Below are 18522 nucleotides of genomic sequence, written 5' to 3' on the forward strand. Positions count from 1 at the left end.
AATAAATAATAGGGAATCCTTCACATGCCCACCATAAATAGAGTATCCTCCACGTGCCCACCAAAAATAGGGTATCCACTACGTGCCCATCATAAATAGGGTATACTCCACACGCCCACCATTATGGAATATCATGGGCATTCACATTGGTCACCTTGGGAGTGTTTTAGAGGGTGTGTGTAGTACAGGTGAGGAGGCTGGGGTGATAACCTCTATGTCTCGCCTCAGGGTGGAGTCCAACACCTGCACGACGTAAGAAACGACAGAAGACAGAAGGTAAACATTGTCTTAGTGTCCTTTACCGTCTTGTCACGCGTCACCTCGAGAACCTAACTTGACCCTTCCTGTCTTGAACCATGTTTTTATTTATTTATTTATTTTTTGTTTGCGGCTGATTAATGTGTACAGTTAATAGGGCCAGTTTTAGCTTATTTTCACAGTTAATGTCAAGCTAAGAGGTCCAGTTGGAGGTTAATTATTTTCATCTCAAATGGCCAGTTTTAGCTTATTTTCAGCTTATTAATATGAAGCTATGATGTGGAGCTAATTTACTAAGGGGTGGAATCTTCGTTCATTTTTAGCTAACTAATGTGTAAGCTGATAGGCCCAGACTGGTATAGCTTGGCCTCAGCGTTAACAAGATCACTTGATGGTTTAGCCTGAGCTAACAGTTAACAGGGTCCCTAACAGATGTATATGTCACGTCAGTTAATGTGTCTTTGTACCGGTATCTAACTGTTAACAAATCTCAGTGTTAACTTTCTCTAAGCCAGGGGAGGGGTTGGGTGGGGAGGGGTTGGGTGGGGAGGGGTTGGGTGGGGAGGGGTTGGGTGGGGAGGGGTGGTGGTGGGGGGTGGTTCTCATATCTGAAGATGTTAGAATGGATCTGTCAACATAAACTAAAGTACCGGAATAAGATAATAAGGAAATGACAACAAAATCACTCTATGACTCTTCTTGGACTATATTGTTTACTTTTAACCTTGTAACTGAGGTCTAGGGGCAGTTTGTAGCAAGGCAGCTGATTGGTTGACAGACGGACACGGGAAAAGTCATTACAGTTCTTTAGTATTTTAGGTTTTAGTTGTTCAGTTAACTACATTCTTACGTTTTCACTTACGAGGTGTGTTAATTGGACGGTTTTTTTGAGAATCTAGACACGTGTAATTTACCGTAATTTTGTTCTTTTTATTTTTTGTGTATATTTTTTTTTCATTTGTTTATGTCTGGTGTTATTATTATTGTTATTGTTGTTATTATTATTGTTATTATTATTGTTATTATTAATATTATTTTTATTATTATTTAGTCGTTGGTTATACATTGTTTTTAATTAGTTTTGTAATAAGTTTTTGTTATTCTTATGTTCATTAATATTATTATTTGTATTATTATTTCTGATAATGTTTTGTCAGATATATTTTGTTTGTTTTTGGAACCGTTCTCATCGTTATTGTTGTTGTTGTTGTTGTTATTGGCAGTTGTTGTTATTTCTTCTAGTGTATTAATCATTATTTCGTCTACAAATATTGTTTATATGTTTGTCAATCCTTATTCTATTCTTTTCAATTACAGTATTTTTGTTTTCGTCAGTCATATATTTTAGGGATAATTTTTACGATTTTTTTTATACAGTATTTGTTAGTTGTTATTATTACAGTAGTGATGAAGGCGGCGTGGGTCAGTGTGTTAATATCTCGTGCATGGTGTGTGGTGTTGTCCCAGGGGTCTTCTTTTATCACTAGAGTTAACAATCTTAGGGCAGTTTAAGTTAGGTTAGGTTAGGTTTTGTTTGGTGTGTTTTTTGCTACCTGAAAAATAAATGGTTTGAGGTTGAGTTCGTGGTAGTTATTAATATTGAACATTTTGCAGCACTCGGTGGGGTCTTTACTACTTTGTTGTGTGAGTAACCCCGGGCGGTGTTGGTGATCCCTGCCACTAGAGGCGCTGCTCACCACTTGCATGAGTTTGGTAATTTACAAGTTTTTGTCAGTAAACCCACATGTGCATGGATCAGGACGAAAGCCATTGTCAGCATCTGAGAACCTGAGACGGGGTAAGTAACTTTATTCTTCCTATGTAACGTCCGTCAGACAAGTGTACCAAACACCAGGTCTCTAGAAGGAGAAATTTTGTATAATCGCAATTTTTGTGGGTTTACTGATATAAAAATAGTGTATAACTAAAGAGGTGCGTATAATGTTCTGTTACCCTCGGGTTATGTGTTGTTGTTAACGGCTACAGTGAGTAGATTAACGGTGGTAACAGTTACTTGTTATTATTTCTTTTTATGAGTTCATGTATGAAAATGTAAGTGTTACGTGTCCAAAATATGTTGTGTAGTGCAGTGCTGAGACCCATCCTCTGTACTGTATACAAAAATGTATTAAACCATCGTTTTTTTAACTTCTATAGATAAATAAATAAACCACATCGTTCAGCTGTAGGTTTATTGCCTTAAAACACATTTGGGGTAACAGAACATTGTGGTGACCCTGTACAGTGTGTTTGATGACGTCACCATTACTTAGTAGAAGTTTATGATCATTAACTGTGTTGTTGTTACCAGAGGCTTGACGACAACCACACTTATGTCTTGTCACAGCTCATTAATGGAAGTTGTTTAATATAACTGACAGCAACATCTTGCATATTAAAATGGTGCTACTTTTTGGGCTTTACCTTAACATGGATATATTTATTGTTGTGTCGCTGTTAATGTTGTTGCCACAGACTCAGAACTAACTGTTAACGTGTCGCTCTTATGGCTAGTGACCCCTCACACCTCGCCTCACGTCCACTAACACATGTTGTCCTAATGCTGCAGCCGCCCCAGAGTCCATGGAGTTCGAGGAAGGTGTGGAGGACCTCCCCTCCCCGCCCCCTCGCAGTAGCCGCCGCCCCGGGTCCCAGACCTCCGAGGCGTCCCAGGCGTCCACGGTGACCTTGGAGACCCAGTGGGAGATCGAGGCCTCCCAACCCACCGCCTCGCGTGTCTCCGACGTGGCCGACATCGTCAGCGCCCAGGCAGCCCCAGATAGCACACCCTCGCCTACAACTACATCTGGCGGTGAGTACAGTAACCTCTTATATTGACTCAAGGATTCTATACTGTAGAAAGATGGCTCACTCCAATGGGCGAACTCGTTCACTGTGGCGCTGTCAAGCGGCTGCTAAGTATAAACAATAGTTGGTAGACAAAGATTAATGGGAGGGAGACGCACATATCAGTGAATGTATTCTTTTTTATTGTGTTGTGCGTGTTGCTCTACCATCTACAGTGGGACACACTCACTGTGCAGCTGTAAAGTGTTCCAACAGCTGTCTTATTTTCAAATTTCCAAAGGTTTCTGAGAGTGGAGTCGTAAAGCTTTATTTCTCAATGTTGACTTTTCATTAGTTTTACCAAGTACTGTAGGTGAGTACAGTACCAGCAGGGTGGCCGCTCACCTGGCGACGTGTGTGTGTCACCTGTTGGAGACACTGTTTATATATATATATATATATATATATATATATATATATATATATATATATATATATATATATATATATATATATATATATATATATATATATATATATATGTGTGTGTGTGTGTGTGTGTGTGCAACCGAATATTTGATATTAGGAATGACAGGAATTGTATAAGTAACGTCATGAATGGTGTCAGTGACGTCATGAATGGTAACAGTGAAATCATGAGTAATCTCTATGACGTCACAGCCCACGTCTTACACCTCATGGCGTCACAGCCGTCGCCACACACCTGCCTTCATCAAGCCTCGTCTTTTTCAGGTGTTTTTTATCACTTTATTATTACACTTCGTCGACCCTGCCAACATGGGACACACATATTCACTATATTTAACATAAGATTTTCTGTGTCTAGTGATTATTACTGTATTATTATTATTAGTAGTAGTAGTAGTTGTAGTAGTAGTAGTAGTAGTTGTAGTAGTTGTAGTAGTAGTAGTTGTAGTAGTAGTAGTGTAAACAGATCTCTTTCCTTAAAACTATAACAGATATTTAGACAGAACAAATCATTGGTTGATGCAGATGTTAAGTACAATCACACAACTGAGTGTACTGTATGTTATGAGAGTCGCTACACCTTCCTGCCTTAGTCTCTGTTAACAGTAACTTGCTATGGTTCCCTCACATAGGAAGAAAAAAAAAGATTGAGTTTCTTTTGGTATGCGACCTATGAGACGATGAGCCTTGGGTCCAGATCATTACCAAGATAAACTGAGTATATTGTTGTTAAAAGTGGTAGGGACCTTGTTGTGGATGAGGAACACCTTGGTAGAACAACAGGTGTGTGTGTGTGTGTGTGTGTGTGTGTGTGTGTGTGTGTGTGTGTGTGTGTGTGTGTGTGTGTGTGTGTGCGTGCGTGTTTGTGCGTGTGTGTTTATATTACCTATTGTCTGTCTTTCGTTGGAAGATGTTGACTCACCAAACCGCCCTTCAACCAGCTAATGGACACACACACACACACACACACACACACACACACACACACACACACACACACACCCCTACAACCTCCCCGTTCCTAGCTGACTGAGGGACGCCCCACAACCATCAGGGTAACACAGATAGCGGTGCCTGCCAGCTTCAGCCTCCCTCTTCCTTACCCCCATCCTGCCCCTGCTCCCCCTCCTTACCCCTTACCTTTGCCCCCATCCCTACCCCTCTCTCCCCTCCCACCATACTGCCCCCCCCCCTCCCACCCCTCTACTCCCTCCTTACCCCTTACTGCCCCCATCCTGCCCCCACTCCCCTCCTTGCCTTACTGCCCCCATCCACCCCTCTACTCCCCTCTGCCCTCCCTCCCACCTCTCCCCTCCTTGCTGCCCCCATCCCACCCCCCACTCCCCCTCCTTACCCCCTTACTGCCCCCATCCCACCCCCTCTACTCCCCCCTCCTGCCCCTTACTGCCCCATCCTACCCCTCCCCCTCTACCCCTCCCTACCCCCCCCCCTTACTGGCCCCATCCTACCCCTCTACTCCCCTCCTACCCCCCTACTGGCCCCATCCCTACCCCTCTACTCCCCTCCTTACCCCTTGTGCTCCCATCCACCCCTCTCCCCCCTCCTTACCCCTTACTCCCCTCCCCCACCCTCTACTCCCCCTCCTTACCCCTGCTCCCCCTCCCACCCCTCTACCCCCCTCCCTGTAAAAAAGTAAAATGTGGCTGCTAAGTTGGACAGGTGTAACACAGGTGACGTTGGAGCTCCCCCCCCCCAGTTTGCACCTGTCTCCTATATTAAGACCCACACATTGTATACAGTAGCGAAAACCACTGTAAATCCTGAGCCATTTTATACCAACCGGGAGGAGCTACTTGTAGATGGTGGTGTTGGGAGACCCCCCTGTGTGTGTGTGTCTTGACTACCCTTCTATAGTGGATAAGTGTGCAGGTCAACTTGGTCCCAGTCTTAGTCTTATTAGTGTCAGTCCTATTAGGTCTCCAGGGCTGATAGTCCAGAGTCTTATTAACCTGACCACCAGGACTTACCTCTCGCCCCTCACCACAGGACCCATGGGAAGATGTTGGACCTCTGAGAGATTATTTAAAGTCCTTGAATTGTAATGTTGATTTATGTCAAGGAAATAGTGAAGTAAACTACTGTATATAGAGAGTAGAGGGAGGGCGTGAGTTATGTGTGTGGGGTCATGGAGAGAATTTCCCGTTTTTCACAATTATAAATTACTAAGTCACACTATTTTAGCACATGACCCTCACTGTCTGCTGCATTACTTCCTCCTCCTCCTCCTCCTCCCTTGAGTTACCACCACCACCACCACCACCACCATCGTCACCACCACCACCACCATCGTCACCACCACCACCACCACCATCGTCACCACCACCATCGTCGCCGCCGCCGCCATCGCCGCCGCCGCCATCGTCGCCGCCGCCGTCGCCATCCTTCGTCGGTCTTTGTCAGCAAATTAGAATCACTTTTTTTTTCGTCAGTGGATGAGTCAAGAGGAACCCAACTTGTGGTAGTTCAGGGCAGGTGCTCATATAGCTGGCTGTCATGACTTTAAACAGCTGTAACAAGTGAGCATCGTAACACTATCTGTTCACAGTTCAAGGAGGACCTTCTTTACATAAGTTATTGTTGTCTGCAGGTGTACTGAGTCTGCCTTACCTTAGTAGTAGTACGTACTTGACCCCTTCACTATTTTAATTGGTTAATGCGAGACGATTTTATTCAGCTCAGGGTGACTGTCCCGTATGCGAGGAGTCAATAAACTATCTCCACTAACACTTCACTTGTTAACACAGGTACAGTACCTTTAAAACACAACAAACAACAACAACAGGATAACAAGATACAAAAATAAATGGTTTGTGTTGTTGGTACTACGAATGTATATAACCGGTCACTCGTACACTACATAATCCTTAATACCACCTGGTAGTTTTGGTCTAATTTACCTGTAAGTTGGTGTTATTATCGTTTGTCATCACTCAAGCAAATCAGCAAATGTAACAATTAATATATCACTAATTATTATCAATCTTGAAGTGTGGCGGACAAGAATTCTCACTGGGGTGTATAGATGTCAAGCGTGGTGGGTGGAGAGTTAAGCGCGGCTGCCTCAACACACTTAAATTCCTTGGTGTCCGATCCCTGTATCACTCTGCCCTTACTAACACTACATAGGAGAACTGACACTACAGATAGCCTTCATGTACCTACCTACCTACCTGTTCCTACCTGTTCCTACCTACCTGTTCCTACCTACCTGTTCCTACCTACCTGTTCCTACCTACCTGTTCCTACCTACCTACCTGTTCCTACCTACCTGTTTACCTACCTACCTACCTACCTACCTGTTCCTACCTACCTGTTCCTACCTACCTGTTCCTACCTACCTACCACCTACCTGTTCCTACCTACCTGTTCCTACCTGTTCCTACCTACCTGTTCCCACCCCTGTCTGTCCCCACCCACCCACCCAATCTTCCCCACCCACCCACCCCACCCACCCACCTGTTCCCACCCACCTGTTCCCACCCTGTTCCCACCCACCTGTTCCACCACCACCTGTTCCCCACCCACCTGTTCCTACCTACCCACCTGTTCCCACCTACCCACCCACCTGTTCCCCCCACCTCCCTGTTCACCCACCTACCTGTTCCTACCTAACCCACCTACCCACCTTACCTACCCTGTTCCTCCACCCACCTACCCTGTTCCCACCTGTTCCACCCACCTGTTCCCCTACCTACCTGTTCCTACTCACCTACCTACCCACCCACCCACCTACCTGTTCCTACCCACCTACCTACCTACCTGTTCCTACCTACCTGTTCCTACCTACCTGTTCCTACCTACCTACCTGTTCCTACCTACCTACCTACCTACCTGTTCCTACCTACCTGTTCCTGGGTCTTTATACAACCCTGTGAGTCTTATTTTTTTTATTTGTATATAAATTTTTTTTTGTGAACAAAAATTTTCAGTAATGTACGAAAATAGTCCTTCATAATTATAACCGAGCGTTAGGTTAGGTTAGGTTAGGTTAGGTTAGGTTTCGAGGTCAAGTGAAACTGAGGGGAGTTTGGTACCTGGATTGAGTGTAAGTGGAGGGTGAGGTGGGTTAAGGTGGAGGGTGAGGTGGCTTAAGGTGGAGGGTGAGGTGGCTTAAGGTGGAGGGTGAGGTGGCTTAAGGTGGAGGGTGAGGTGGCTTAAGGTGGAGGGTGAGGTGGCTTAAGGTGGAGGGTGAGGTGAGAGAATTATGTCAGTTGATCCTTGGGATTACTCACGAGGGGGAGATAAATATTTGTCCATTGAGGAGCATGTGTGGTGCTGCTGCCTGGCCGAGTGTGTGTTGAGACAGACAACCAGACATTAAACAGACAGACAGCCAAACAGACAGACAGCCAAACAGACAGACAGACCGACAGCCAGACAAACAGACAACCAGACAAACAGACAACCAGACAAACAGACCAGACAAACAGACAACCAGACAAACAGCCAGACAAACAGACAACCAGACAGCCAAACAGACAGACCGACAGCCAGACAAACAGACAACCAGACAGCCAAACAGACAGACAGTGTTCAAATATTTAACCACATTAGGACACCATAAAGAAAATAAAAACACCCAGAAGAAAAAAAAAACATGTTTACCTGTTTACATTCTCTTCAGGTAAATAATAAGCGAATTATTTATCACCATTGAAGGTATCACATATAAGGGCGCACCTGTGTAAACTTGTATACATGTTTAGCAGTTTACATCAATAGACTATACTGTACACTGCTTTACAACTCCACTATATGTGTCTCTCTATATGTGGTGTTGGCGACAATATTTGGCAGAGGAGATTTTACGCCATTATAATGTTTAAGGCCTTCAGTATGGTGCCAACCCCCTTCCTCCTACCCCTATCCCTTACCCCCTACCTCTACCCTTCACCCCCTACCTCTACCCTTCACCCCCTATCTCTACCCTTCACCCCCTACCTCTATCCTTCACCCCCTATCTCTACCCTTCACCCCCTACCTCTACCCTTCACCCCCTATCTCTACCCTTCACCCCCTACCTCTACCCTTCACCCCCCCCCCCTGTCACCCCTCCCCACCCCTTCGCCCCACCTCCCACCCTTCTACCTCTACCCTTCCACCTACCTCTACCTTCACCCCTGCCTACTCTCTTCACCCCCTACCTCTACCCTTCACCCCCTACCTCTACCCTTCACCCCCTACCCCCTGAGTACAGTTAATTGGCTAATTGGTGGCGATAGCTTAATTCTTACGTATGATTAGTTAATATTTTAATTAACATAATCCTTAAAAACAGGTAATTAGTAATGATTTCTGAACTCTGAACAGAATTAGTCCATTTATAAATTATGTTAATCACTGAGAATAATTAATTGGTCTATTGATAAGACATATTAACTGAGTATATTTAATTATTATTATTACTATTATTATCAGTCTCTAATACACGAACAAATTGGAGTACTGTGAGTTTATCCTTTGAGTACGATGTGTCAACCCTTTGAGTACGATGTGTCAACCCTTTGAGTACGATGATAGTGTGTGTTCAGGGTGTTAGATCATCGTATTCCAGGGGTTCAAGGTCTTGCCATGGGTTCAAATTGTACGATAGTGTTTAAAGAACATTTAAGTGTGTGTGTGTGTGTGTGTCTGTGTGGTCAGCATGCTCGCCTCGCAAACGAGTGGACCCGGGTTCAATCCCCGGGCAGGGTGAAACTATGGGCAAGTTTCTTTACGCCATTTGCCTCTGTCTACCCAGCAGTAATTGGGAACCTGGATGTTAATCGATTTGCGGATCGTGTTCCGGGGTAATGGTTAGCCAGTGCAGTTGTCCGGTCTTCTCGGACAATTCCTTGACACTGGGTCATGCAGCTCGTTAACTTAGGGTGTGGTTATTGTGTTAGCGACAGCTTCTACACCTTAAACAAATATACGCCTAGGTGGCCCTTGGGCCGGCCATCCTCGTTACACGAGGGGCATCCATCATTATTATTGTGTGTGTGTGGAGGGGGAGTCTTCAGGCTTAATATTTACTGTTATGACAACTTCGAATCCTTAAAATTAAATATTTCCCCAAATTAAGGTATTTTAGGGATATTATATATCTAGAATAACTCAAATCTGTGTACGTGTTTTAGATTTGTTGTGACGATTTAATTTTTAGACACACACACACACACACACACACACATGACTCCAAAAACATACATATTTGACGCCAGATAATAACCATAGAAACACACATGGCCCCAGAAACACACATGGACCACAGGTAATGACCCCAAAAAGCACACATGGCCCCAAGAACACTACATTATAACATCAAATCAACACCATAACCAAGAGTCGCACAGGGAAGGTGGACAGGAATGTGACCGTTGGCAGACGTACATTACTAGTGCTAAAAACCCTAACCTAATCTAGCCTAACCTAACCTAACCTAACTCAACTCTAATTTGAAACAACAGAATTAAAAGGCAAAAAATATATAAATTCGTTCATTATCTAAGAAAGGTTTGTTGGCCGGAGTGACTGAGTGAGGTGGATTATTTTAAAACGAGAATATCTGGCAACAGTTATTGGGAAGTCTGTGGTAGTGGTTGTGTTTTTATAGAAGAGGTAAATGCTTGTGAGGGCGTAGGTAGGGTATGTGTGGTGTGGGGAGCAGGTAGGTAGGGTGTGTGGGGAGCAGGTAGGTAGGGTGTGTGGGGAGCAGGTAGGTAGGGTGTGTGGGGAGCAGGTAGGTAGGGTGTGTGGGAAGCAGGTAGTGTGGTGGTGGGGAGCAGGTAGGTAGGGTGTGTGGGGAGCAGGTAGTAGGGTGTGTGTGGTGTGGGGAGCAGGTTGGTAACATAAGAATGGAGGAAACTGTAGTGGGCCATACTGGGCAGTTCCATTTACACCCAACCCTTATCGCTCATATATCCATCCAAACTATGTTTGAAGCTATTCAGCGTGTTCGAGTTAATGATGATGTTTGGTAACTTGTTCCACTCATCCACCACTTTATTTCCAAACCAATGTTTACTTATCTCGCGCCTAAATCTAAATTTGTCTAATTTAAAACCAATGGTACGAGTTCGCTCCTGGTTGGATAGTTTGAGCACCTTTGTTATATCACCTTTGTTTAGCCCTGACTTCCATTTATACACCTCTATCATATGGCTCCTCATTTACGTCTCTCGAGGAAGTGCAAATTAAGATGCTTTAACCTGTCTCTGTACTCAAGGTTCCTAATGCCCGGGATTAGTCTTGTCATTCTTCTCTGAATTCTTTCTAGGGATTCTATATCCATTCTGTAGTACGGTGACCAGAACTGACCCGCGTAACCCAAGTGAGGTCTCATAAGCGCAAATTATAGTTTTAGGATTACCTCGCTAGTCTTATAACTAACACGCCTTTGCATAAACCCATGTACTTTGTTAGCCTTGTTTCGAGCAAATACACATTGTTTACTTGGCTTAAGATTCCTACTTATCATTACTCCTAAATCTTTCTCACAGTTGGATTTCTCTATAACACCGTTGTTCATCTGATATCTGATTTCTCTGTTAAGTGCTTTACATTTGTCCACATTGAATTTCATCTGCCATTTTGCAGATCATGCGAATTTTTTTTTTAGATCTTCCTGTAGTTTTGTGGAGTCCTCGTCAGATTTAATTACACGCCTTATTTTAGTGTCATCAGCAAATTTACTTATGTTGCTGTCTACGCCTATATCTATGTTCTGTATGTATATAATAAATAGTAATGGTCCAAGTATTGAGCCTTTGGGTATTCCGCTAGTGACGTTACCCCAATTAGATTTAGCGTCGTTAATGCTAACTCGCTGTTTCCTGTCCTGTAACCACGCCCTAATCCATTTTAGAATGTCTCCTCCAATTCCATGAGCCTCCACTTTTCTTTTAATTTACTTTTGCTTGATCCTCTTCACCACTGATCGGCTCGTTAGCCGCATGGGCGATCGGTTACATCTCTGTTGCGCACTGTTTGCAAGTACTGGGCATGAACTGGCTCCTGAATGTATCTGAACCTGCTCCAGCGCTTATCCAGTCCGGTCTTGAAAGAGCTTACATTCGGCGCCGTCACAACACGCTCTGGCAGATGGTTCCATGAGTTCACAACTCTCACTCCGAAAAAGATACCCCTCACAGTTTTCTGGGCTTCCGGCTTCTTCAACCTTGAGCTGTGACCCTTTGTGGGGCGAGCGTCCGCCAGCTCCAGGTAAGGGCACTCGACTGAGTAGTGCCCTTTGAGATGCTTGTACACCTTTATTACATCTCCCCTTGCCCGTCTGTAGTATAAGCAGGCAATTTCAGGCGCTCTAATATCATCCCGACAGTACTCCAGAGGGGGAAGCACTTCACTCTTGAAGATCGTTTCGAGGGACGGATCGTATTAGTCTTTCGTGGGGGACTCTGTCGAAGGCTTTGCTAAAGTCCTAAGGTAGGGTGTGTGTGGTGTGGGGAGCAGGTAGGTAGGGTGTGTGTGGTGTGGGGAGCAGGACGGTAGGGTGTGTGTGGTGTGGGGAGCAGGTAGGTAGGGTGTGTGTGGTGTGGGGAGCAGGTCGGTAGGGTGTGTGTGGTGTGGGGAACAGGTAGGTAGGGTGTATGTGGTGTGGGGAACAGGTAGGTAGGGTGAGTGGCGAGTAGGGAGAGAGAGAGAGAGAGAGAGAGAGAGAGAGAGAGAGCAGCAGCAGCAGCAGCTAAGCGTTATTTTTAGCACCTCCTGGCCACCACTCCAGCCCATGTTGTGCCCTGGAGCCCTGCATGGCTAGGGTGATGCCCATGACTAAGGTGACACTCATTACTAGGGTGACACTCACTAATAGGGTGACACTTATAACTAGGGTGACACTCACGGTGTGGGTGACACTCACTGTTGGGGTGACACTCATGGTTAGGGTGACACTTACGGTCCAGGATGACACTCATGGCTAGGGTGACACTTATTACTAGGGTGACACTCACTAATAGGGTGACACTCACGGCTAGGGTGACACTCATGGCTAGGGTGACACTTACGGTCCAGGATGACACTCATGGCTAGGGTGACACTCATGGCTAGGGTGACACTCATGGCTAGGGTGACACTCATGGCTAGGGTGACACTCATGGCTAGGGTGACCTCATGTGGGGTGACACCTCATAGCCTGAGGTGACCTCATAGCTGAGGTGGCACTCATGGTTGAGACGGCCTCATGAGGTGACACTCGCCAGCTGGGTGACCCTCATTAGTAGAGATTACACGGTTAGGGGTGACCTCAGGGCAAGGTGACACTCTTTGCTGGCGTTGACACTCATGACTAGGGTGACACTCACTTGGCTGGGGTGACACTCATTGCTGGGGCGGCACCCACGTTCAGGATGGCCTCGCTGGCTAGGGCTGCCTCTCATTACTAGGGTGACACTCATGGCTGGGTGGCACTCATGGCTGGGTGAGCCTCCACGGCTAGGGCCAGGCTTACTCACGGCTGGGGTGACACTCATGGCCAGGGTGACACTCATGGTTAGGGGTGACACTTACGGTCCAGGTGGCTTGCCTCATGGCTGGGCTGGCCTCATAGCTAGGGTGACGCTTGACAATTTGGCACTCATGGTTGAGAACGACACTTACGGTCAGGATAATAAACACTCATGGCTAGGGAGTGTGCTCATGGCTGGGAATTAACACTCATGGCTAGGGTGGCACTCATGGCTAGGGTGACACTCGTGGCTAGGGTGGCACTCATGACGAGGATGGAGTGGCTAGGGTGATAATTAGGGTAATTCCTGACACACACACACACACACACACACACACACACACACACACCTGCTAGATATTATACTGTTTAGTAAATTATAATAATATGATTTTTAGCCAGAATAAAGTCTGTTTAGCGAGAGAAAAATATTATTTAAAATTTGTCAAAGAAACCATTTATTAATATACATACAAAAAATTTTAAACAAAAAATTAACTTTAATATAGATACAGTTTATGAAAAAATAATAAACCTTTGTAACGATGAAAATCTCTCATTGTTTGTATTATAATTTGTACACCTCACACAGCACCTCACACAGCGCCTCACACAGCACCTCACAACAGCAGCACCTCACACAGCACACAGCACAGCTCACACAACACCTCACACAGCACAGCACACACAGCAGCACCTCACACAGCGCCTCACACAGCGCCCCACACAGCACCTCACACAGCAGCACACAGCACCACCCACACACAGCACCTCACACAGCGCCTCACACAGCACCTCACACAGCGCCTCACACACACAGCACATCACACAGCACCACACAGCACCTCACACAGCACCTCACACAGCACCTCACACAGCACTCACACAGCACCTCACACAGCACCTCACACAGTGCTCACACAGCGCCTTACACAGCACCTCACACACAGCACCTCACACAGCACCTCACACAGCGCCTCACACAGCACCTCACACAGCACCTCACACAGCACAGCAGCACCTCAAACAGCACCACACAGCACAGTACCTCACACAGCACAGCACACAGCACACACACAGCACAGCACCACACAGCACCTCACACAGCGCCTCACACAGCGCCTCACACAGCACATCACACAGCGCCTCACACAGCACAGCACCTCACACAGCGCCTCACACAGCACATCACACAGCAGCCTCACAGCACTCTCACACAGCACAGCACACCTCACACAGCAGCCTCACACAGCACCTCACACAGCACAGCACCTCACAGCACACACTCACACAGCGCCTCACACAGCGCCTCACACAGCACATCACACAGCGCCTCACACAGCACATCACACAGCGCCCACACAGCACATCACACAGCGCCCACACAGCACAGCACCTCACACAGCGCCTCACACAGCACATCACACAGCGCCTCACACAGCACTTCACGCAGCACATCACACAGCACCTTACACAGCACCTCACACAGCGCCTCACACAGCGCCTCACACAGCACATCACACAGCGCACAGCACAGCACCTCACACAGCGCCTCACACACATCACACAACACATCACACAGCACATCACACAGCACATCACACAGCGCCTCACACAGCACCTCACACAGCACATCACACAGCACCTCACACAGCACATCACACAGCGCCTCACACAGCACCTCACACAGCGCCTCACACAGCACCTCACACAGCGCCTCACACAGCACCTCACACAGCAGCACACACAGCACATCACACAGCACACACAGCACACACAGCACCTCACACAGCGCCTTACACAGCACCTCACACAGCATCACCTCACACAGCACATCACACACAGCACACACACAGCACATCACACAGCACACACAGCACACACAGCACCACACAGCACCTCACACAGCACATCACACAGCACCTCACACACCTCACACAGCACCCACACAGCGCCTCACACAGCACCTCACACAACACCTCACACAGCACCTCACACAGCGCCTCACACAGCACCTCACACAGCACCCCACACAGCACCTCACACAGCAGCACCTCACACAGCACATCACACAGCACCTCACACAACACCTCACACAACACCTCACACAGCACACAGCACACAGCGCCTCACACAGCACCACACAGCACCTCACACAGCACCTCACACAGCACCTCACACAACACCTCACACAACACCTCACACAGCACTCACACAGCACCTCACACAGCACCCCACACAGCACCTCACACAGCACCTCACACAGCACCTCACACAGCACCTCACACAGCGCCTCACACAGCGCCTCACACAGCACACACAGCACCCACACAGCGCCTCACACAGCACCTCACACAGCACCTCACACAGCAGCACCTCACACAGCACATCACACAGCACCTCACACAACACCTCACACAACACCTCACACAGCATCTCACACAGCACCACACAGCACCTCACACAGCGCCTCACACAGCACATCACACAGCGCCTCACACAGCACATCACACAGCACATCACACAGGGCCTCACACAGCACATCACACAGCGCCCACACAGCACATCACACAGCACATCACACAGCGCCTCACACAGCACCTCACACAGGGCCTCACACAGCACCTCACACAGCACCTCACACAGCTCCTCACACAGCACTTCACACAGCGCCGCACACAGCGCCTCACACAGCACATCACACAGCACAGCACCTCACACAGCACCTCACACAGCTCCTCACACAGTACATCACACAGCGCCGCACACAGCACATCACACAGCACATCACACAGCGCCTCACACAGCGGGTACTTAATATTCATCTTTGTCTCGTTAGTACTGGTGTGTTGTGGTGCAGCAAAAGTTGTGGTATTTATACACTCATTCAAGATTTTGTCTCCCTCTCTCCTTGCCCCTCCTCTCCCCCTCTCCTATCTCTCCCCTCTCCTCCTCTCCCCTCCTCTCCCTTTCTCCCCTCCTCTCCCTCTCTCTCCCTTTGTTTGTATGTTGACGTGTATTTTAGTTTCGTTGACATAGAATGAATCACCTCCAGATTTTCCTCGATTTAATTCACCTTATGATTAACCAGCCTACCACTAGGCTAACCTAACCTAACCTAACCTAACCTAACCTAACCAGCCTACCACTATGCTAACCTAACCTAACCTAACCAGCCTACCACTATGCTAACCTAACCTAATCTAGTCTAATCAAACGTAACCTAACAAATCACTCTAACCCAATCCAACCCCTCAAGTATTAGAGTGTTTAATTAAAGTGAAATCAGGTCGAGATGGCTAATCTTCAGGTGACCCAAATTAATTCCTGATACTTTTATATAATACAGCTTATGTATTAAATATCTGTACAACTAGAAGCATTGGTAATTTAAGAGATTATTTTAATACAGGATGTTGTATGTTTTTATATCTAATTTCAATAATATTATGTAGCCACGTGTGTCTGTTAGCATGTCTGGTGTCTGTGAGTCAACTTGTAATGCTTCCTTGACGTTAGTTCCACCGTCGTCAAATTTAGCAAATGTGGTGGTGGTGGTGGTGGCCCGGCAGTGGCTGAAGAGGTTGTTAACAATAAGACGGATTAACATTTTAGGGAGAACTAAAAAAAGATAAGTTGTACGTCCGCCAGGCTGCAGGTATGGGTGGTGCAGGAGAAGAACCTGGTAGAAGTGATATTCGTGCCGTCCCAAACTGTCGTACAGCACCGACATCGGAGTAATGATTGAGAGTAATATGAGTTTGTATTTTAAAGCTGGTAAAAAATTTAGTCTTCGTGTAGTAAATATTATTTAACTGAGTGTCGCAGGTCAGTGAATGATCGGCCCAATCAGTCCTCAACGTTTTAATATAGCACGTAATGGACTGTGGCTCTGTTCTAAGACTTCCGTAACCTAAATAACCCTCTTAACTATAGCTCTGAGAATGTACCTAACTGATAAACTTAAACTAAAGCCATAAAACCTGAAAATGGCGTTAGAATTACACTTGAGACTTTACTAGCTATCTGTACGTCCACTTAGCACCAATTATAAGAGACAAAATTTACGTAAACTTTCTTTTCCCGGCGATTATCCCGCCTTTATTTCTGTGGTGCCAAGTGTGAAGTCAGGCACAAGACGACACTTTCTCAGCCTGACTTACCGGAGCTCGCTGGGATAATCCTCATGTACCAGGGGGGGGGGGGGTTAATACCAGCCACACCAGGGTAACCCAACACTAAATTTACCCCCGAGACAGTAAGAGTGAGGCAGGAAAGGACCGCGGGATAGTGGCTGGGATAGCTCGCGAAAGGAGGTCAAGTCCCCGAGTGAGTCAGCGTCTGAACCTCAAGTGTCATGACCACAAGATGTTTATATCCGGTCGTTTGGTGACTCATTTACCTGCAGCCTCGCCAGAGACGGGGAATGACTCACTTTATTCATCCAATTATTAACAGAGAGAGAGAAATATTTAAAGGGTATGACTCATCTAACTTATCAGTACCGTGAAAAAAAGAAGAAATGACTCACTCATCCAACTCACGAGGGAGGGAGACTCAGGTGACAGGCTTCAGTTGATCCTGGGTGAAGGCTTTAACCAGGGTAGGCTAATGGTCGCAGGTGGAACGTCAAATGACACAATGACTTCCTCCTTTTGTTTCTACTGTGTGGGGGGCGGGGGGGTGTCGACCATACCAGAGACCCACATAGTAATATAAGGGGTTAGAAATAGAGATAAGGAGCCATAGAGAAATACAAGGGGTTAGAAATAGAGATAAGGAGTCATAGAGAAATACAAGGGGTTAGAAATAGAGATAAGGAGTCATAGAGAAATACAAGGGGTTAGAAATAGAGATAAGGAGTCATAGAGAAATACAAGGGGTTAGAAATAGAGATAAGGAGCCATAGAGATATACAAGGGGTTAGAAATAGAGATAAGGAGCCATAGAGAAATATAAGGAGTTAGAAATAGAGATAAGGAGCCATAGAGAAATATAAGGGGTTAGAAATAGAGATAAGGAGCCATAGAGAAATACAAGGGGTTAGAAATAGAGATAAGGAGCCATAGATAAATATAAGGAGTTAGAAATAGAGATAAGGAGCCATAGAGAAATACATAGAGAAATACAAGGGGTTAGGAGCCATAGAGACACCATAGAGAAATAGAGATAAGGAGCCATAGGAGTTAGAAATAGAGATAAGGAGCCATAGAGAAATACAAGGGGTTAGAAATAGAGATAAGGAATCATAGAGAAATACAAGGGGTTAGAAATAGAGATAAGGAATCATAGAGAAATACAAGGGGTTAGAAATAGAGATAAGGAGCCATAGAGAAATACAAGGAGTTAGAAATAGAGATAAGGACCCATAGAGAAATACAAGGGGTTAGAAATAGAGATAAGGAGCCATAGAGAAATACAAGGGGTTAGAAATAGAGATAAGGAGCCATAGAGAAATACAAGGGGTTAGAAATAGAGATAAGGAGCCATAGAGAAATACAAGGGGTTAGAAATAGAGATAAGGA

At 46.1% G+C, this 18522-nt stretch overlaps 1 protein-coding gene across 1 annotated transcript in view; it reads left to right on the top strand.

The window, feature by feature from the left end:
• Positions 1-18522, top strand: part of LOC121859774 (titin-like) — a 124299-nt gene that overhangs the window by 17509 nt on the left and 88268 nt on the right. Inside the window, exons 7-8 of the mRNA XM_042356762.1 lie at positions 2018-2056; positions 2828-3070. Of these exons, the coding sequence (XP_042212696.1) occupies positions 2018-2056; positions 2828-3070 (282 nt within the window). The remainder of the gene's footprint in view (positions 1-2017; positions 2057-2827; positions 3071-18522) is intronic.

This window comes from Homarus americanus, unplaced genomic scaffold (assembly GCF_018991925.1).
Source record: "Homarus americanus isolate GMGI-L3 unplaced genomic scaffold, GMGI_Hamer_2.0 scaffold27231, whole genome shotgun sequence".
Classification (NCBI taxonomy): domain Eukaryota; kingdom Metazoa; phylum Arthropoda; class Malacostraca; order Decapoda; family Nephropidae; genus Homarus; species Homarus americanus.